Source organism: Phalacrocorax carbo, chromosome 14 (genome assembly GCF_963921805.1).
Source record: "Phalacrocorax carbo chromosome 14, bPhaCar2.1, whole genome shotgun sequence".
NCBI lineage: Eukaryota > Metazoa > Chordata > Aves > Suliformes > Phalacrocoracidae > Phalacrocorax > Phalacrocorax carbo.
Genome location: NC_087526.1, coordinates 11,909,961 through 11,930,848, shown reverse-complemented (window position 1 = coordinate 11,930,848; position 20,888 = coordinate 11,909,961). Strand labels below are relative to the sequence as shown.

At 55.7% G+C, this 20,888-nt stretch overlaps 1 protein-coding gene across 1 annotated transcript; it reads right to left on the bottom strand.

Moving 5' to 3' along the window:
* Window positions 1-89: 89 nt before the first annotated feature.
* Window positions 90-12,811, bottom strand: EMILIN3 (elastin microfibril interfacer 3). Its single transcript, XM_064465748.1, has 4 exons — window positions 12,461-12,811; window positions 8,516-8,638; window positions 5,244-5,491; window positions 90-4,724 (listed from the first exon to the last, which is right to left on the bottom strand). Exons 1-4 carry the CDS (start codon window positions 12,655-12,657, stop codon window positions 2,830-2,832), a joined length of 2,463 nt encoding a protein of 820 aa, XP_064321818.1. The 5' UTR covers window positions 12,658-12,811; the 3' UTR covers window positions 90-2,829.
* Between the last annotated feature and the right edge of the window lie 8,077 nt (window positions 12,812-20,888).

The window sequence follows — 20,888 nt, the reverse complement described above, 5'->3', positions numbered from 1 at the left end:
TCCTCTAACTAGCTCTAGCTCCTTGTCTTAACCTAGTTCTGGTCTTATGCTGCTTTTCTTAAAGCCACCCAAGTCATTTTGATCCTGGAAACCTCAGCAAGAAATACTTTATTTTTTTTCCTTTTCAGTACAAACACTTTTTCAGCTTTTAAAATCTGAACAAATGTACAAGGTTTTTAAAAACAATAAAACACAGCCTTTTAACAAGATCAGTTATCAACTGCCTCGGGAAGCTGCCCCTGCAAGGACAACGGCGTGGGTGCCATCTCCTTCCCTCTCCGCAAGCAAAAGAAAATGCCCTATTTTATACAAAGTTTCTTTCACTCTTTAAACATGAATAGCTGAGAACTGAAATACAAACTGTCTGTAGCTTCAAGTGACTAGTCAGGAATAGTCCAATCATAGCACCATTTTCTGGAAGGTCAGACTTCTTCCTTGTCCTAGTTTTGTTAGGGCCAGTCCTGGCTCCCCTGTGCTGGAGGAAGCTGTTGCTGTTCAGCTGCTCTCTAACCCAGCCCTGGCCTGCAAAGGGGTAAGCCTGGCCCTTGGCTTAATTTTCTCTTTGGTTGCTGCAGCCCTTTTTCTCCCTGGTGTGAGAGGGTGGGGAGGGGGCTTGGGCAGGTTGCTGTTGTGGGGTGAGGGTTCCCCTGGCCCATCACAAAGAACTGAGTGCTGGCTTGAGACTCCTTCCATGGGCTGGGGAAAAAAAGAAAAGTTTTATTGTCTAAGCACAGGTTTTTCAGGCTGCCTGAAAGCAGCTGTAGGTTGGTCCTCAGCTGGAGAAGTGTCTCAGCAGCTGCAGCATAGCTCTGAATCAGCAAAGCCCAGAGTATCAAGTGTGGATTCTGCTGCTGTGAGCATCTGGCAGCCTGTGAAGTGGTGGGTTAAGTGGTGGGAGGCCAGGTCCTCTCTCCCTGCTCGTACAGCTGATGGCCCATGCTCCCCTGGCAGGGGAAAGAGCTTCTACTGTGTCTGGGTAACGTCATGCGGCCAACTGGACTTGGTGATGCCTGTGATCCTCCCCAGCCTGGAGGCATCTGTTTCAGGGAGCTCATCGAGGTTTTTATGGAGGAGAAAAGGTGTCCAGATGCATGTCTGCTGGGAGTTGCTGCTGTTTTGTGCTGGTCAAAGCACAGAGCTGCTCCTTTGTGGGGCACAGGGGAGCAGGGGTGACCTGGTGAGAGTGATGGGTACCAGGTGGGAGCTGAAGGCTAGCTGGTGTGGAAGGGTCCATGAGCTGCAACGCTGAGCTGATAGAAAAATATGTTCCTCTGCTATAAAGTGCCAAAGCTGGTCAGATGGAGGCTCTTTAATTTCCTCTTCATCCTTTCTGGTAATGAAGTCCCTGTTGGCTGAGCAGTGGAGGATGCCCATGCTGGGGTCCCCAGGAGAGGAGGGTCTTGTATGCAGCAGCCGCATGGTCTGGACACCTGCTCTAGATGGAAAGGCTGGAATTGCTCAGGAGCATGTACAACCTTTTCCAGCCTGCCTGTTTGTGGAGAAACCAGAGTGACCTTTGGTAAATCACTTCAGTTTTTCATTCCCAGGCTGAGCTGAGGAGAGGTCTCAAGAGGTCTTCTCAAAAGTGCACTTCCTCCCTGGGGTCTCCATGTTGGTGTCGGTCGTCAGGGCTGCTGGCATCCCAGTGGGCTCAGAGGAACGCAAGGAGGACGCAGGCTTCTGCTCTGAAGCTGCCAGACAAGGAAAGCCCCACACTCACAGCCTGGAGCAGCTGCAGCTCTTCTGCCCCAGGACGAGCTGAGGGGAATCACGTTCACAGTTTAAGCAATCAAACAGGAGAGAACGCGAGCTGGAGGACAGGACTGCTCAATGCCCGCCTCGGTCTCTGCAGAGACCTACGGACACACTTCTCTTTGGGGAAGATACAAGTTTTCCATAACCCTTCATGTCAGTCCCAGGTGTAACCAGAGAGCACAGCGAAGTGGGATTGCAAAGCACGGCAGCCCTGAGGGACCATGGGGCCCTCCCCCAAATGCTGCTGCGGGGGCTTTTAGCTGCTCAGTGTGGTTCTTCAAAATACAGCAAGGGATGTGGGGGCAGCAAGAGGCTACTTTGCAATCAGATGAGCACCATGACAGTGAATTGTTCAAAAATACATATACACATACCATGCGTGTATATATATGCCTATGTGTGTTTTCCTAATGCATATCCTCATATGCTCCGTAAGGCTTGTGCGTTTGCATGAAGGAGTGAGCAGTATAAATGGCTTTACCATACAGAAGGAGGGCTGCTGTCTCGAAGAGGGGAAGGCAGTTCCCAGTGGGATGTGTGAATACGTGTGTTCTTTGAAATCCTTGATTCCTGTGGTGAGTTTTGTTCCCTGTAAGGAGCCCTGGCGCTGCTCAATCCCTGGATTAAGACACAGGTGGTCTTTAGGTCAGAGAAACTCTATTCCTCAACTGACAACTACAGGGTTTTATTCTTCAAGAAGGAATAAATCCACAAAAATAAAATTTAAAAAAACCCCAACATTCCCGCCTCCAGCTTCCTCCTGAATTGTCCTTCTGGGGTCATCAGCCCAGGAGCCAAAGCAACACCCCCAACCAGGAGGCAGTGACCCTGCTGCACCAGGGCTGGGACAGCCAGTGGGCGTCGGGGGCGAGTACTGGAATGGCAGAGCTAAGGAAAAGTGGGGCCAAAAAGATTTAAGGGGAAAAAAAAAAAAAAAAAAAGGGTTTTAGCAGCTTTTATCTTTTCATTAAAAAATTGTCCAAAGAACTGTTCTCACATTGGAGTGAGTCTGTGTGATATAAGTTAATCCTGTCCTTCACGTGGAGGAGAAGAAAGAAGTGTGTGGCAGCGTGGCTAATGCTGCTTCCCCTCTGCCTGCTCTTCCAGGTGGCCAACCTGCTCCGCCAGCTCAGAGACCTTGGCTTGGCAGTCAAGTAGGTTGTCCTTCAGTCCTGTTATTTCCTGAGAGTGAGCAGCCAGGGTCCCGTTCATGTGGTCCATGTAGTCCCACAGACTGCCCGTGTGTTTCTCCAGTTCGTCCCTGATGCCATCCAGGCTCCCTGTGACAGCACCCAGCCTGCCACAGACACTCTCCACCCGGGCCACCCGGTCATCAAAGTGAGCGATCTCCTGCTGCAAGTCTTGGGCTATGCTCTTGCAGGAGCTCAGGTCGCTGACAATCCTAGCTTTGAGTCGCTCCAGGTCTCCCTTGAGGTTCAGGACACGTCGATTGCTGAAGAAAAGCTGGGAGCCTTGGTCGTTGACTTTCTCCTGGATGGTGTGGACCTCATCCTCGATCTTCCGTTCATGCTCATCCAGTGAGGAGTTGACGTGTGTCACGGTGTCCGAGTACTGGGAGACGGAGTCCTTGAGCCCCGTCAGAGACTTGCTCACGGTGTTCAGGTTGATCTTTAGCAAGGTGATCTCCCCTTGCAAAGCTCCCGATGCTTCCTCCTCGATTCGCCGCTGGATCTCCAGGATGGTGGCGTTCAGCTTGCGCAGGAGGTCGTAGTTGCTGTCCATCCGGAGGAGCAGGTCCTGGTTCTTGTTCTGGCAGTCTTCGATCTCTGTCCGGAAGGTCTCCACATCCTTGGAGGCCGAGGTGCAGCCCAGGGAACAAGTGCTCTCCAGCGTGATGAGGCGATTCTGCAACACCTCCAGTGTCTCATCCGTCCGTTTCCTCATGCTGGCGAGCTCTCCCTCCAGCACAGGCACCACTGCTCCGTCCATGCCCATGGGAGAACTGATGTTGTTCAGCTCCCCCACGATGGTCATGAACCTGTCTTCCAGGGTCTGCATTTTATCTTCAAAGGCAGTCCTCATGCCATCCACCTCTGTTACCACTGTCCCTCTCATGCTGTCCTCTATACTGGAGCAGCAGCTCCCTGTTTCCCTCTCTGTGGCATTGAGTCTGGCTTCCAGGTCCTCAAAACGCCCTTCAAAAAGGTTCCCTAGGGTGACAGTGGAGATTTCTCCATCCAGCCGCGAATGCAAGTTCTTCTGGGACTCAGAGATGCTGTGAAGGCCTTTCTCGAGGATGTTCATGCGATCAGTGAGGTAGTCCAGGTTGCTGCAGCAGCTTTCCACCACTGTCAGCCCTTGGATCTGGGTCTCCAGCTGGGAGATCTCTTTCTTGATCTCTAGCTCCTTCCCATCCAGCGTCTGTTGCAGCCGCAGGTTGGCAGCTTTCTCCTCCTCGCACTGCTGCCTCACCTCTTGGATCCGGAAATCGCACGTGGTCTGGATCTTCCCCAGCTTCTTCTCGAAGCCGTCAAGCAGCTCTCCACGCAGGTTGCTCAGCCGTGTGTCCACATACTCCTCCAGTAGGTCGATGGAGGTGAGGGGCGAGGGCCGGGCTGACTCCAGCAGGTGCTTGATCTGCCCATCATGGTCCAGGACCATGCCGCGAACCTCATGCAGCAAATCTGCCTTGGTTTTCAGCACGTCGCTCACCTCCGTCACTTTGGTCAGGATCTCCCCCACGGGAGGGTACGTGGCAATGTCGGCTTTGTCCGCTACATCCACCAGCCCATCTGGAATGATGCCGAAGCCCACCGTCGAGTCAGGCGTGCCTGGGCTGTTCATCAGGGAGCCAATCATCTTGGTGGTGTCCTCCTGGATGGCCAGCCGCAGGCGGTCCCCCAGGCCGCTCACCATGGTGTGGAGGCTGTCGTAGGACTGGGAAAGGCGCCTCACCTCTTCCTCCAGACGATCCAGGCGGTCCCCGAAGAGGCCAGGCAGCTTCCTGCCTACACAGGGAGAGAAATAGAGGGCACAGTCAGGGCTGGCGCTCCTTTAACTTCCCTCCTTGACTATCTTCTAGATTTGAGTCCTTTTCCACACTAATATTAGCTCCTGCCTCCCTTTTACTGCCACTTCAGCAAAATAACAGCCCACCCTTCCTCCTTTCCTCTCCATCTCTTCTTAAGCTGATCAAGAAACCCTTTCTTCTTGGGATCAAGCCCTCCCCTCCCAAGTTCAACAGCAGGTGATGAGAACAGCTTCATCTTGAGACACACTCTATTGACCCCCAAATTAATGGAAAAATGCTTTAAAGCAATGAGGAAACATGATTTTGAAATAGCATGTTTTGAAAGAAACTAGATTAAAAAAGCAAGTCAGAATGTCAGGTCTCTGATCAGAAAGCACATCACCAACTGAAGGTTTGCCACATTCATGCCCTGTGCTGGAACAGAAAGAACAGGGAGGTTTGAGAGCATGCAGATAGTGTGGTAACTGGGGGATGTGAAGCAGGAGCGAGATCTCACCATATTGATTCTTCTTTGGTCCTGGAAACAGGTCAGGGTGGCTTTTTGGATAGGGAGGAAGTCTGGGGATTGGAAACATCTTTTGCCCAGGAGGCATTTTAGGGCTGGGATGTTGGGGCAGAAGGCCGGGTTGGTCAGTCGGGCTGTCGTGGCACCCTTCTCCCATAAAGCCTGGGCAGCACCTCCAGGCCAGCTCAGTCACTGTCTTGTATCCGATCTTGTATTTGGGTCTGAAGAAGGTGCGGTACCTTTCCAGGAGAGGGCAGGAAGAGAGAAGACAGTTTAGAGAAGCAACCTCAACATCAAGCAATAGAGAAGAGCAGGGTCATGGGTCCTGCTGGGTATGGGAAATCTGGGCACATGGGAAAGCCTGGCTGACACCCACGTCCTGCACCTGCAGACCATGACACACCTCCTCCAAGAGCTCTTACTGCTCCATAGCTCAGTGTAGCATTACAGGGCCTATCCAGGGACACAGCTCATTAACCAGCACTCCAAACACACGTGCCCACCTTCTCCAGGACTGGACCATGAGATGCAGGTGTGTCAGCATATGGTGAGAGATGAGTTCTCCCCAACCAGTTGGTAACACAATTAGAAAAGCCTGAAAAACAGCCCAGGGGTGAGGAGGGACTAGCTGAGTAGAGCCATTATTTATATATGTGTGGTTTCTGGAGAGATTTTTTTTGTTGAATCTTTTTTTTTTTTTTTTTTAGCCTGGGAACTCCATTGTTGTTTTACAAAAGCAGCTATAAGTGTACTGCTTTTGCCTCTGGCCTGATAGATGACCACTGTGACAGACACCACACAGTTTGGCAACTTTTGGCCCAGGAAAGCACAAGATGAAATGATGGAAGTGATTTCAAGACCCCTGCAAGCTCAGATCACTTCCAAGAGGAGCCTGAGCGGCTTGTGGGTGTGTCCTAGTGGGGTAAAAAAATCCTCTTTTCAACTGTAATCCTGTCCTGAAGCCTCTAGGAGCATTGAAATACCTTTGGAAAGGTATTTTCTCTGTGTGTGAAGGGCATCAGTTTGATGGGAAGCCTAAGTGGCGTGGGCTGGCCTTCCAAGCAAGAGCTTTGGCAGTGGGGCAGCAGAGCCGTGGCAAGGTTTATCAGGGTGATGCCATGTGATGTGCACAGAGGGATGGCTCCTTACACCTCCTCCTGTCCCTAACTGGGATGCCCTGGGAAGCTACTCCATCACCAGTTAGGGCACTACAACATTGACCCCCAACACACACCCCAAACAAAGGTGCGAGCCCACCCCCTTGCCTGGTGGGACACTAACACTTTCCCTCTCTGCTCTCGCTCTACGTGGGGTCCCCACCAGCCCAGCGGGGAGGACTCAGCTGCTCCCTGCTCTTCCACGGCACTTTGCTGTGAGGTGGCACGGATGGGACAGGACCCCACCAGCACCAGTGCTCCCCGCACCAGCCAAGCTGAGCTGCGCAGGCTTGAAGGCAGCACATTTCTCACCACCTCTGAAATACCAATGCTTTGAACCTGCCTTTTGAAAATTTCCAATCTGAATTTACCAGGGCCTGAAAATCCTGAAGTTTGCTGTTTTGCAATAACACACACAATCGGGCCCTTGTTCTACTCCAGCACGTTAAGGTCTCAGAGGAGGTGGCACAACAGTCCGTGCTGTACGGAGGGGCTGTGTAAGGCACTCGCACCTATCCCGTCGCTCAGGGCAGCACATGGGGCCAAGCCCCTGTAGTCCGTGTCCCTGCCAGGGTCCTCAGCGCCCCCAGGCAATGCCACTTCCACACAACTCCCAGTCTGATACAGCCACCTCTGTACGTACCACAGGGCAGGAGGAGAAAGCAAACCCAAATACTCATTCTTTGAATCACTTCAAAATTCATCAACATCAATGATTTTCCAAAGGCATGGGACAGTTTCAAAACAAGCTCTTCTTTGTTATTCCTCTTCGCAGGCGCTGCTGAGTTTCTATGGTCTTTCCTTCTGTCTTAGTGTGTAGAAACCTGCCTGGACGTACCATAGCAGGAGACTGCTGCATGCAGCCACTGTCAGGGCGTGAAGCAAGGATGAGGATGGCATCCAGGAGGCAGGGCACCTTCTCTGCATCATGCCAGCCTCTGCAGAGGAGCCCGGAGCCCTTCAGCACCTCCGAATCCTTCTCCTCCTGCTCCAAACAGTGGCAAGGGGAAATATTTTTTGCAGCTGCACAAACATTAGCTGATGGCCCCAGAGTGTGGAAAAAACATATTTCCCTCTTGCGCGTGGATGCAGCATCTGAGGCTGCGCAGAAAGTTCTGCTGCAGGTCCAGCTGCCATCAGAAAATACCCTGGTTTCACCCCAGATTTGTTTGAAGGGCTGGAGGGGCCAAGCAGCAGACACCACAGAGATGGGAGAGTCTTTGGGGATCTGTTCCACAGGTACCAGCAGCTGCCGGGTGTCCAGAAGTCCCCAAATGCTGCTAAAGCACTTGTGATGGGAGGAAGGAAAAAGCAAGTCAGCGAGTGGGTCCAACAGCCTGCGCCTGCTGGGAGAGGCTGCATGAGGAGCCCGTGGCACCGCCAGCGCATGGCAAGCCCCGGCTGGCTGCAGCACTGCGTGCCGGTGCCACAGAAGGGGTGCCAGGCTCTGACAAAGGCCCTCTCAGCCCGGTTTTCCTCGTTGCTCAGCTCTTCTGCTCTCGGTGAGCCTGAGGAGGATGTGGGAGGGTGGCATTTCTGCATGGAGCAGCATCCCCGGCCTGGGCCTGTGGAGGGTGGTGAAGCACAAAGCCCCAGTGTCCGCACTGCCCTGGCTGTGGCTCCGGCTGTGGCACAGCGGGGTGTTTCCCTCCAGCACTGACAAGGTGGCAGAGGGTTTTGCAAATATTTTCTTGGGGCAGGAAGCCTTTAGCCATCCCCAGCCATGGTCTCCATTTCTTCCTCCTCTCAGTTAGGCTCTCAGCTAGCTGCCATCCTTCTGCCAAATTGCAGGTCTGTGACAAAATGCTCCCCTGCACACATGCACATGCACCGCCCCCCCCAGCTTCCCATCATTTCCTGATTTATTTCTGATGACAGATAGAGCTCCCTCTCCCTCCTGACAAGTCCCATCTTGCCTCCTCCCAGGACTGCTGCCCTGCCATTGACTGCCTTATCCAGGGAAAGCCCTTCAGCCCCTTTCACTGCCCTTGGGAAAGTGGGTGTTCATGGTCAGAAGGGTGGCACAGGGGCTCAGGAGCCCAAGGAGAGCTGCAACCCGAAGCTGGGAGGGGAAGGGAGCCATGCCCTGGCACCCCCAGTACTCACAGCACTTTCCCCGGGCATTTGGGTCCCCAGCTGCACTTGTGGTACTCGGCCTTGATGTAGCTCTCAGCCCCATCCTGCAGCGTGCACGTCACGTTGCGCTGCACCACGTAGGCACAGTAGCTCCTAGGGGGAAGCACAGTGAGACACCGTCACCCTCTGCCCCAGCCGGTAGCGGTGCCGCAGCTATCCAACCATGCAGGTCTGTCTGCCCTGCCTAATGCTGCCAGCAAGGTCTCGGGGGGGTCAGGAGCTGGAGGGAACCCCCAGCTTGTGTAGCTGGGGATAGCAGTGGGGCCCGGGGGAGCATAGGGAGCAGGGACAGAGCAAAGACTCCCAGTGCCCACCGTGTTGCTGGGTGCACAGACAACGGGCAGGCAGGACCTCCTGCTCAGGCTGGTCTAGGTGAATTGGCTCCTGCTCCTGGTGTTTCCAGGCATCCCAGCTTTCACCTACCTTCACCTGACCATCTCCGAGAGCCTCCACAGGCGCTGCCCAGCCTAGCCCAGCCCTGCTAGCTGCCCTCAGGTGCCAGGGTGCCACCCCCCAGCAACGAGGAGCCTTCTCCTCGGTCCGGGTGGGTCCAGGCATGTCTCCTCTGGGTTAAGGAGGTACAGCTAAACCCCTGCACCCTCAACACAGGTCTGCTCACTGCGGCTGTGCTGGGTTTTCTGCCCAGCCCTGGGCAGTGCCTGGCCCACAATATCCCTCCAAGCTGATAGCTGCCTTGCCCCCCCCACCGCGGTCACTCTGCAGTTGAGCCCTGCCTGAGAAATCAGTCTTGGTGCTGGAAACAGGCTGAGAACTCTCGCCTTCTGATTTTTCACTGGTAATTTCACCATCTGCAAGAAACCCAGATCTCCCCCAGGCAGGTCTGCAGTGCCACCATGCTGCAGAAGACTGGGTGCTGAGTGTGATTGCTGCTGTCACAGTCACATTGTCACCAGTGCTGCGGTCACCCAGAGCCTCGGCCCTAGAGCTGGGCTGTGCTTGGCGGTGAGACGGGCTGGGGGGGACAAGGAGAATTCCACCACCACCACCAGCTATAGGAACCGCATCCCAGAATTAGCTCCAGCAGCATCTGGCAGGGGTAGTCTGTCCTGCAGCTCCTGGAGTGCTGCCAGCACAAAGGCCAGCCCGAAAGCCTTTGGACCTTGCTGTGGGTGCTGTCACACTCGGACCAAGCGTGACACTACAGTCAGCAGAGGGAGAGGAGATGCAGGCTGGCTGCTCTGCGGGGCTGCAGCATCACGGCTCCCTCCACCTTATAGGCAGGGACACGACCCAGGTCCCAAGCTGGATGAAGGCTGGAAACCTCATCAGATCCCTTGGATGGGTGGTGTGAGGAGTGGAGCCTCTTCCCTCCTGCCATCATGCCTGCAGCTGAGTGCCACAGGATAGCAGCCAGCTCCAGGTACAGGACTTCTCCTGAGCCGAGCAGCAAACTCAGGCTCTGAGGATGAGGTGGCTGGGAGGAAGGCTGTATGGGAAGGATGCAGGAGTGCTGGTAGGACAGATGGAGGCCAAGGCTGTTCCAGCTGAAGGCAGGGCTGCCAGCAGGAGCAGATGGACTTGGTCCACTGGGGCAGAGACAGCAGGGATGTGCGGTGAGGCAGGGATCAAGGGCATAGGGACACAGCAGATGGCAGAGCGGGAGGAGAGGAGGGCACAGTCACACAGTGCAGAGCCGAGGCAAAGAAGGAGGGTCAGTGGGATGGAGCAGATGGGCCGGCATGAGCCTCAGGTGCGGGGAGGTGTGCAGTGAGGCGGGAGGACGCGGCTCTCCCTGTACAAGCTGGGGTTGCTGTGGCTCAGCTGCCTGGATGCAGGCTGGGAAGCAGCCAGAGTCCCGTGGCATTGCCATTGCGTGGCCTGTGGAGAGCAGCCTCAGGGCTGACCAGAGGAACAAGCTGCAGGGCCTCAGCCCAGCTCTCACAGGCTTGGCACGGTGATGGTCCGGACACCTCTGGCAGGTGGAGGTGAGGGAAGGGACTGGCACAGTCACGATGGAGCAGAAGTGTTTGGGGGGAAGGACTGTGGTGTCTCCTGTTTGGGGGAGCGAGCATGTGCACGTGTATCTGTGCGTGCCCTTCCCTGCCCCACCGCTGTCACCCTCTGGGGACAGAGCTGCAGGGCTTTGGCTCACCCTGAGTGGAGAAAGAAGGGTGAAGGAGGGACAAGGACCGATGGCAAACATGTGAAGACAAAGTACATCCCCTACCCATGCTGAGGCCTGCCGTAAGCTCCCCAGTGCCCTGTTCAGAGGCCCCGAGCAGGCCCTCTGCCTCCAACAGCCCACATGGGGCAGGAGCTCCTTCCATGAAGCAGCAAGGTACAAGCAGGCTCATCCTCCCCCCAACACCCCAGCTCCTCTCCCTGCTCCTCTGCTCCTTCCCAGCAGGGACCCACCGACCCCACACCCCCAGCGCATCCCCCTCACTCCCCCCAGGAGCGGCACCAGCACCTCTACCCTGGCCCCTCGCCAAGGGCTCTCTGTGCCCCAGGGATGGGCACCGCAACTCCCAGCAGCGACTGGCATTTCCAGCCTGCCCAGACACAAGCAGCTCTGCCCTGGTGAGAGGCTGCCAGGCTCCGAGTGTGTGCAGGACCCGTGCTGCTCCCCACTCCTCCAAAAGTGAGTCATTTATCCATGCACGGGGCCACACGAGAGTGAAGGCCAGCCACTTTTCTTAGCTGGAGGGAAGGGAGGTCATGTGTGTGTGTGCGTGTGGAAATTTAGAATCACTGTCTATCCATAAATCCAGGATCCACTTACAGAGGGGGTTAGCAGTGTGTTTGTAAGTAAGCTAGTAGCCAACACGGGTAGATGTACTAGCCACCACTAACAGACACTCCCTGCCTATGACTACTTGGGTTTGGGTGGTTCTGGCTCACCCTCCTTCTCAGAAACCCCTTTCCTTCTCACCCACCTGTGGCTAGCAGTTTTATAGCTCCAGCCTGATGTTTTAAGAGTGAGCAGCTGGAAAATGTTACAGATTTTGGAAAGGTCTCACTGGCACTGCCAGTATTGTTCATCTCAAATATTACTTTATTCATTTCAGCTTGTTCATAACACCACATCCTCCCCTTTTCAAAGAAGTCCAACAGAAATGGTTCTAGCAACCAAGCGGGGAGGGAAGCAAGCCCCCCACCAATCTAACAGTCTTTTTGCAATTGAATGGATAAAGCCCACATTCCTCATCCGCCCGAGTTTTACAGGTTACTTGAAAGCATGTTTAAACTCTAGTAAGTCTGAACTTCACAAGCAAATGGGCAAATTCCCTCAAAATCAATCTGCACTTCCTCGCGTAGGTCTGTGCCATCCCGCCCCCCACATCACAGCCCAGTGCCATGTCATGCGGAACAGGTACCTGCACCTAACCCATAACCGCATCCGGGCACCCCCGTCCCCACCAACCCCCAGCCCTCTCCCACGCGAGACGGCGGCACACACGCCCCCCACCCCCGACGCAGCCCGCTCCCTCTTGGACACACAACCCCCGCGCCCTCCTGCGCTGAGCGCTCCCCCCAGCCTTGCTCTGCACGGTGCCGGTGCACCGAGGCACACGGACAGCCCTGCCCGCCAGCCAGAACCCGGCAGCTGGTGCGGGGCAAGAGGGTGCCCACGGCGGGCACGCAGGGACCGCTGCCCGGCCAGGGGTGCCCTGGAGATAGCACCCACGATGGGTACGGGGGCGTGGGCACACGGCAAGGGGTGCCCGCGGCGGCCGGTCCCCGGGGATGCTAAGCCCGCACGTGTGGCCGGTACCCGCGGTCTGTGCCCGGTGAGGGATGCCCGACGGCAGGCGGTGTCCGGGACGCCCCCCGCCCCCGCCGTGCAGCCGGGACCCAGGGGCCGATGCCCGGGGGCGGCGCCGGCTCCCGTTGCCCACCGGGTCGGTTGCGCGGCCGCGGACGGGGGTGGGGGGCGCGCAGCGGGTCGCTTACTTGTGCTTGCCCACGGGCTTGCCGGGGCCGAGCTGCGGGCTGGAGCCGGCCGTGTAGAGGCTGTACCTGCCGCCGTAGGGCAGGGGGGCGGCGGGGGGGTAGAAAGCACCCTTGGTGTCGGCGAGGGCCAGCAGCGTCCCCAGGGAGAGGCAGGCGAGCAGAGCTCCGCGGCGGCGCAACGCCCGCGCCCGCCGCATGGTCCCGGGGCCGGCGGCGGAGCGGGACGGGACGGGGCGGCTGCGGGCCCCGCCGGGACGGGACCGGAGGGGACCGGAGCGCCGCCCGCTGCCCTGCCCTGCCCGGCCCAGCCCTGCCCGGCGGCACACGCCGCTCCGCCGCCCGCCCGACCCCTTTTGTACCGCGGCGGCGGAGGCGGGCCGTGCTCCTCCTCCCGCCCTCCCACAGCCGCCGACCCCCGGCCCCGCGGGCGGGGAGACAAAGCCCCCCCTCCCTGGATCCCCGTTTCCCCTCCCAGCGCAGCCCCCGCGGCGCGGGAGCTCGACCCCCGCAGCCCCCCGCGCAGCTCGGGAGCAGAGCGCTGCCGGCCCCGGGGGGGGGGGGCTGGAAGGGGCGTGCGCCCCCTCCCCGGCCTCGGCCTCAAAGCTGCCCCTTCTCCCCCTGCCCCCACCCCGGGCGGGGGTAGCAGGTGCAGCAGGGTTTGGAGCCGAGGCGTACCCTCACGGCTCCGGGTCAACCCCAGCCCACAGGCCTGCTCTGCGTCACCAGGAGCGCAGGCGAAGAAAAAGGCTGGAGGAACCTTAACTCTGTCCCTTGGGTGTGTTCGGCTCAAGGCGGTCTTTGCTGCTGAAGATTGGCAGCTGTCAATCATTTGCATCCAGCTTCACCAAGGGCCCAGTGGACCCAGCACCCAGGTTTTGCAGGAAGGCAAAGAGGGAAGCGATGCTATTTTGGAGCTGACATTAGCCCTCCCCAGTAGATACGGGCTTCCGTTCCAGGCTCCAGGAGCGACGGGGGAATCGCTTGCCTTTCACCACAGACCCATGGATCTCCCATGGCCGAGTGCATTTCCTCCTAGGTGGCTTTGGAGGGCAGGTTTGGGTCTCCCACCCCTCCTGTGTGCTGCAGAGATCCCTGCTAACCTGCACCCCAATGCCCCCACTTACAGGTGACCCACAGCAGCGGGTGCTGGGTGCTGAGCGCCCTACCCTGCCCTGACAGCACTCCCCAGGCACCGCACCATTAACCATAGCAGTGTAAGACCCTTCATGTGAGCCATGGGGGGGCCTTTGTTGTGGGGCAAGGGGGCTGGGGGGCTGGCAATTTGGGAGAGGGGTAACATCCCTGGTGCTACCCTGTGGAAGTCAGCCTGTGGCCCTGCAGAGGGGAGGCCATGCCAGGGAGCAGGAGATTTTGTCATATAAGCAGAGCCTGGGCTGAGCACCCTGCTGCCCCCGCGCCACCCACACCCTTGTGCATCCCACTGAGACAACGCCAGGGGTTCAGTCAGGCTCCTGCCTCATCTGGCAGAGGCCAGCCTCAAGCCAGCCCGGGCAGGGAAGCACCACAGCAAGATGTGCAATGCTTCTCCAAATCTCTTGGAGGAAAAGAAGTGGCTGAGAAAGGGTGGCTGGTAGAATCTTAAATGCAGGAGTGAAACCTGCTGCTGGGGGAAGGAGGCATCAAGGCTTGAGCTGACACTGAGACAGAGATGGTAAGATACTGAGACAAAAGGCCTTTTTCAGTTAAAAGGAGCCTTTGGCTCAGTCTGAGGTGAATACAGGAACATTAGCAGCAGAAGAAAAATCCATAGGAGAGCTGTGCCGGGGGAGGCAGGCTGGAAAGGCCAGGCGGACAACCAAGAGGAGGAAGTCTGAGTAATGAACGAGTGCATCCTCTCAAGCGGCTCCCTCCTTTTGGTTCAGTCTGCTGCAGGGTGTTGCTGCGAGCCGCCATGCGCTTGTCAGGCTGCACCCCAGAGGTGGCTGCATTATGGTTTTTACATGGTATATTTGGCAGCACATGAAGCACTTCTTGTCCAGCTGGTGCATCAAATTGTTCCACTCCACTGGGATGCTGCAGGAGGGACGGTCTATAAGCAACTCTAGAAAAACAAACAAAAGTCAACTGAGCCTGCATGGTTTAATGCTGGATGCCAAAGTGGAGAACTAACCTTGCACACAGCCTTAATTTTTTTTCCCTGTGCGCAGGGACTATGAGCCAGTTTTAATAACAGCATGCTGCACGTGTGCGTCTGAGGCCTCAGGAAAAAAACATCTGGTGTTGCACGGTTTCAGAAAAGGCCCTTGGTTCTGGCCTTCAAACCTGTGCTGTGATGAACGGGTATGGCAGGGCAGAGTTAAGAGTGCTCGTTCATGCTCGCTAGCCTGGGTGTGAAAGGGAAGGAGGTGGGAGTCGTTGCACTTGTGTGTGTATCTGACTGCCTGTGTCTGCTGTCCAACCCCACTTTTGAAGCTCTGGGTCACTTTCTGCCAGATTTCATAGCGAGGCAGCATCCTCAGAGAGAGGCCGAATTCCTTTTTGTTGTTCTATTGTCTAATTTTATGAAAAAAAGGCATCTGGGTAGACAAGAGAGCGCCAAACGTGGGTCCCTACTGAGGAAATAGATTCATCATCAACTCTATTATAAGACATCAAAGAATCTACCCAGGAGAGAGCCATTATGAGTGCCCCAAACCATGGGAAAAACTGAAAAAGCTGAAAATAAGGCATGAGCCTTATTAGCCGTGAGCTAATCCAACCATGAGACACAGAGCAGCAGGAAACACTGAGTTGCAGTTCTCAGGGAGCAGCTCAGGTTTGACTCTTTGACGCTCAGCCGTGCTGCAGCCAGTCCCCACCGCACCGCAAGCTCTGGCTGGGCACAGGAGGGTGCCCGTGTGGAGCCTGGCACAGCATCCTGGCTTTGGAGAAGTCCTCATGGGGAGAAGGAACAGGACACTCCTTCCTACCAGGGCATCCTCCTGACATGGGCACGTCCCAGGGTCAACAGAGAAGATGCTGAGCCCCATCTCCCAGAGCCATGAAGCACGTGCTGAGCACTGAGCTCTGCAGCAGAACGGAAGGGCTTTGCCACCCTGAACTGCTGCCAAAACGCTCTGCACACCTGCTTGCTGGTAACCTTTGGGTCAGGCAGCACCAGCCCTTGGTGATTCCCAGAGGAAGGCTTTACTTTCCCTCCTGGCCTTAGCTGGAGAGTAAAGGGGATCAGATCAGAGCTGCTGATGACAATCAAATCTGATGCCGGGCAAACCTGAGACCCTACCAAGGGACACCCGCAGGGGTGCCTGAGCTGGGAGGCTGTGTCCATCAGTGCCCCCGTGTGAGCGCCTCCTGCAGCAGCTCCGCATGTGACTAGGGAGCTCGGATCTCCACCTGGACTGCCAGGAGTTGATTATTTTGGTTACACCTCTCACCCCTGCACAGCTACGCTCCAAGCCAGTCCAAGAACGAACAGGTGGAAGTTTTTCCCTACTAAGGATCCAGCAGAGATTTGGCCAAAAAGCAGGGACATTGTGCAGGACCCAGGAAGTACCCAGAAATAGGAGCTCAGGTGGAGGATACGAGAGTAAGAGCAGAGGTACTATGGGCAGCTCTTCCCTTGTTCTGTCTCCTGGGGAGGGCTGGGTGAAGCACCGCAAGGCTAATTTCACGAGCGGATGACACCAAACAGTGACCTGTTCTGCTTCGCATGCTTTTTAATTAACACCTGCATGGCCTCATCAGCTGAATAATTGCCTCCCTTCATGGGTCAACAAGCCAGCAGCCTCTGACCTCCCGTTCCCACCTGGTTTCGAAGTTTGGTGCCTGCACAGGGCACAGCGGGTATGCGCTCTTGCACCAGCAAACCCTCCCGCAGACCAGCGCAGCGACAGGAAAAGTGACAGGGCAGTCCAGGAGCTCGTCAACTCCGCTTGCTGTTGGCCAGGACCAGCCTTGTCCACCCTAATCCTGAGCTTTAAATAGGTACTGCTGCTGGGCAGGGTGGGGTGCACCAGGTGCGGCAGTAAGAGGACAGTTGCCCTACATGTTGCCATGGGATAGCAGCAGGTTGCAGCAAGGGAAATTTAAGTTGGATATTAATAATAAAAAAAAATCTGTTAGTAAAATGAATATAGCCCTGGAGGAGACCGTACTGAGCCATCTGGAGATTTTAAAGGAAAGGTTAGATAAAAAAAAAGTCTGTCAGGACCAATTTGGGGTAGGGAAATGGGTTGGATGCCTTCCCAAGATCTCTCCCAGCCTGAGTTTTTCCAAGTACAAATTCATTTCCCAAAGTGGCAAGGCAAGAGAGCAGCTCAATTTAGAGGCAGAGTTTCTCCCTAATGATTCCCACTGGATCAAAGACATTCCTTGAGTTGGCACTCACAGAGGCCTTTTCCCTTGGCAGTGGGACTGTGTCTGCATGAGAGAGGGAGCCTTCTGAAAAGCCCGGCTTTCCCAGGCGTGCGTCTGAAAGGATCCACTCAGGGCTCACTCTGCCATTTCAAAGTCCCTGTGAAGACACCACAGCTATCCCACAGCCGCTTCCCCAGCCCCAGGGAGGACCGGGGACGCTGCACTGCCCAAACTAGCAGGCAAGATGCATGTCCCAAATGCCATAAGACCGCAGCATTGTAATACCAGATACCAATCCAAGGAGAGCGCTGTCCCCAGTACGGCCTGGAGTTCTCCAGTTCCCAGCTAAAATCGAGCTCAAGGAAACCCACCATGATCATGGCTTAGCTGCAGGACTGAAAGATCTTGCTAGCTCCCAGCACACACTTCCACCACAGTCCAGCTCCATGCTGAGCAGGGACCACTTCTCCTGTTGGCCTCAATGGGAAGGAGATGCAGGCGCAGGCAGGAGGCAGCCCTGGTCCAGCCGGTGGCATCAGAACCCCAGGCAATGTCACAACATCTGCCTTGGTTGGAGGTTGCCAAGGATTTGTTCTGAATCAGACCCTGGCCCCACTCCCAAGGGGTGTGATTGCAGTGTGTGTCCCCCAAGCTATGGGGCAGGGGGCACCTGGGTTTGCCCAGGAAGCTGTGGCTGGGGGCTGAGAACAAAATCCCTTTCTTCGTGGGAAAGTGTAGTGACTTGAAGTGGTCAGACAGCCTTATCTCTGGTTTCGAAAGCCACACGCTGATCATTTGTCAAGATTAGCACGTGCGGTAGAAGGGATGGAACTGTTCCAAATCCACGCTCACATCTCTTCCCTGGGCTCAAGGCCATTCATAAAAATGCCAGAGCAGCGGCGGCGGTGGCGGCAGGCAGCGATACTGGGGCTGTGGTTTGGGGAGGACTAGGAGGGGTCAACCACAGGTTACACAAGCACTGAGCAGGGAGAAGAATACACAGGTTGCTTTATTTATATATCCGTTAGCGTCCTTCCTCCGGGAAAATGCAGAAGGAGGCTGGCAGGGCAGATTTAGCAAGGGCAAGGGGCAGGCAGGAGGTCCTTTGTGTGGCACTGGGATGATGTGCTTAAAAAAACCCCTTTCCCAGCCATGCCAGGACCCTGGGATCGAGAGAGCATTAACAACCAACAGCCGTGGAGATGGAGCAGGGGCAGTCTCAGCTGGATTCAGCAGCACACAGATGCAGGGTGAAGAGGATGAAGACTGAGGAAGGGGGTAGGTTACACCCTCCCAGTAAACCCCAGCATGTCAATGGTGGGGCACTGGGGACCTGGCTGGACCCAGGCTTTGCGCTGGGGTGGGCTGCCCTGTAAGCCCCAGGGAAGAGCAGCCCTGATCTCAGCTGGTCCCCATCAGCTTGGCCTCAGCTGAGCAGAAGCCTGGGGAATGCTATAAAAGGCTGGGTGCTAGTTAGTGTGTGGGGTGGGTTTGTGCTTCTGCAAGTAGGGTGTGAGAGAAAAGGCTGCTGTTAGAGGTAGGCAAAGATCTGGGTTTAGGAGAGGGATGTCTATAGAAAGAAAAAAGGTCTGCCAGCTGCTGCTTACCTGCAGGGATACCTCTGAAGCCAAGGGAAAGTGGTAGAGGAGGAAAATGCCTTCAGGGTGGGGGCTTGAGGCTGGTCAGACACAGAGTTGTGCTGGCAGGAGCAGGACTCAAGCCATGTGCTGTGAGGGAAGGTACTGGTGCAGCTGGGAAGCTTTTGCAGGAGGGATGAACCCTTGTAAGGAGGTACATGTCCCTCCTGGCTTTGCTGGAGAGAGCTCTGGCAGCAGGTCATGGGCTCATTCAGCCTGGCTGAGACCACAGGAGGTCCCCAGCCCAACCTGCTCAAAGTAGGGTCAGCTATGAGACCAGGTGTCTGGGCTGCCCATCCCATGGCTCCAGGAGAGGGGTTTGGAAACAGCTCATCCCCCGACACCACCGTGTTAGCCTACAAACCCTGTTGCCTGCAGTGCCTGAGGAGCCCTGGCTTTGGGGGAGTTGCATGGCTTCAGGGCCACTTGCTGGTCTGACCTGCAGCCAGGCACGCTTGGGGAAGGCTCTCCCAAAGCAGCTCTGTGCCGCATCCCAGCTTTTCTGTGGGGACTGTTCCTGGCTTCACTGGGAGTGGAAAGAACAGCAGCCTGGCATTTTGGTTTAAAGATATGCCCCTAGAACGGGTATGTTTGATCAATTTTCTAGGGCTTGGCCAGGTCCTTTGTGGAGGTGTGCCTCTGGCTTTCAGGCAGATCCATCTTCTTCTTTGGCTGCATGTCCTGCTGGGCCAGCTTCTCTCTTTCCTGGGAACAGGATGATGGCAGCAACCCAGTGATTTAGCCACAAAACCTCTGCTTGGTGACCTCATTGCTGCACACAGTAGAAGAAAAACACCACAGGAGCGGAAAGAAAATACTTTTCCTTTGGGACCTGGGGAATATTGAAGGACGTTAGTACAAATGGACCTCTTTGCTGACTTTTTATCCTTAAAGTCACCCAGCAACAAGGCACAGTTGAGCTAATTGTAACCTCTGACATTCCTGCGAAGCACAGAGATTGCCTGGCATCAAAGTGCTGGGATGCTTGGGAGGGCTGGCTGCCCCCAGGCATCTGGTTCCTGCAGGCAAGGTGAAGGATAATGACCCAGGCAGGGAGTCGGGTCTGCTGGGGCGACTTTAGCAAGAGAGATGGACTGGAGAGGCAGCTCTGGAGACAGGTTCCCCTGCACGTGGTGGGCCTGAGCAGGCAATGGACAAGCGTGGAGGGTGCTGCAGGGCTCTGTGAAGAAGCAGCATGAGGGTTGTCCTCTGTCTGCCCCATCTCCTGCATTTTAGGGGCAGGAGCTGCATGGAGATGTCCTGGCTGCTCCAACAGCCTGCTTGGATGAGGATGGTCCCAGTGGCATATATGTGTTTCTGGGGTGGATGTTGGAGAGCAGCCCTACGCGCCTACCTGGGACAAGTTATCCTACAAGCTTGATTCTTTGTTGGCCTAGCTGTGGCCATTTTTCCTGGAGTTGTGATCCTGGGACAGAAAGGAGGTTTCCCACACCTTGGGGCTGCTTGGTCCAAGCCATGGGCAGCGCAGCTCCCGTGTGTCCCCAAGCACCAGGTAACTTCTGGATAGACCAATGTGGCAACAGCTGGGCTGAAACCCTGCAATTATCCATGCTTCTTGAGGCAAGGGGATGGGGGGGGTTATTTTTGGGTCCCTCCTGCTGCAGCCAGCTCTGCCCCGTCCTCTGAAGTGACCCCGCAGGCATGCGTGTAGGGCGTGCGATGGGGAGCGGCCATAAATAAAGGGTAGTTATTTATGCACAGGGAAAGGAGCAGGGACGAAAGTGTAACTGATACCAGCTTGGGCTCTTTCCAGACCTTCTTGGAGCTGGGACCTCGTGGCTGATATTTGGCTTAGCCAGCTTCCCTTCGCAAGCAGCTGTTCCTGCAGGCCCTGCATCTGCGTTTGGCCTTCTGCAGTGTTTTGCTAATCTTCTTTCTCACTGTACAGCAACATGTGCTCGCCAAGGTCCCACTGACCCATCACCAAAAAAAAAAAAGAGAAGAGGAGGAGAACTTGATATCTCTGCAAGTGAAATAGCTTGGGTTCAGTCTTGGAGAATTTCCCGAACTCTCAAGGAATTTCCTGATCCTAGGAATCTGCCAAAATTTGGGATCTGCCTCAGTTGGACTGCACATATTTTCAGAGCACACGCTGCGGTGTTGTGTTTTGGGTTTCCACCCCTGTCTTTGTGAAGGCACGCTCTATCTGAGCTGGCCAACAAGACCAGAAAGGAAAGCATCCCTCTGACCAGCTGCAGGAATATGCAGGGATTTATTTAATGTCTTCCCCCACTTTATTTGGGGATCAATAGGATTGCTTCCCTGTGCCAAACCCTAGACTGTTGCTGCAGCCCTCACATGAACATGGAAACTTGGGTGCAGTTGTAATACTTCAGGTTAGTGGCTCACTGGCAGACCTGGAATTAAAAGCATGACCCCAGATTTACTAATGTCCCATATCTTTACAAAAAATGGTTTTGCACCAGAAAGCAGCCTCTTTGCTTTTAGCTGGG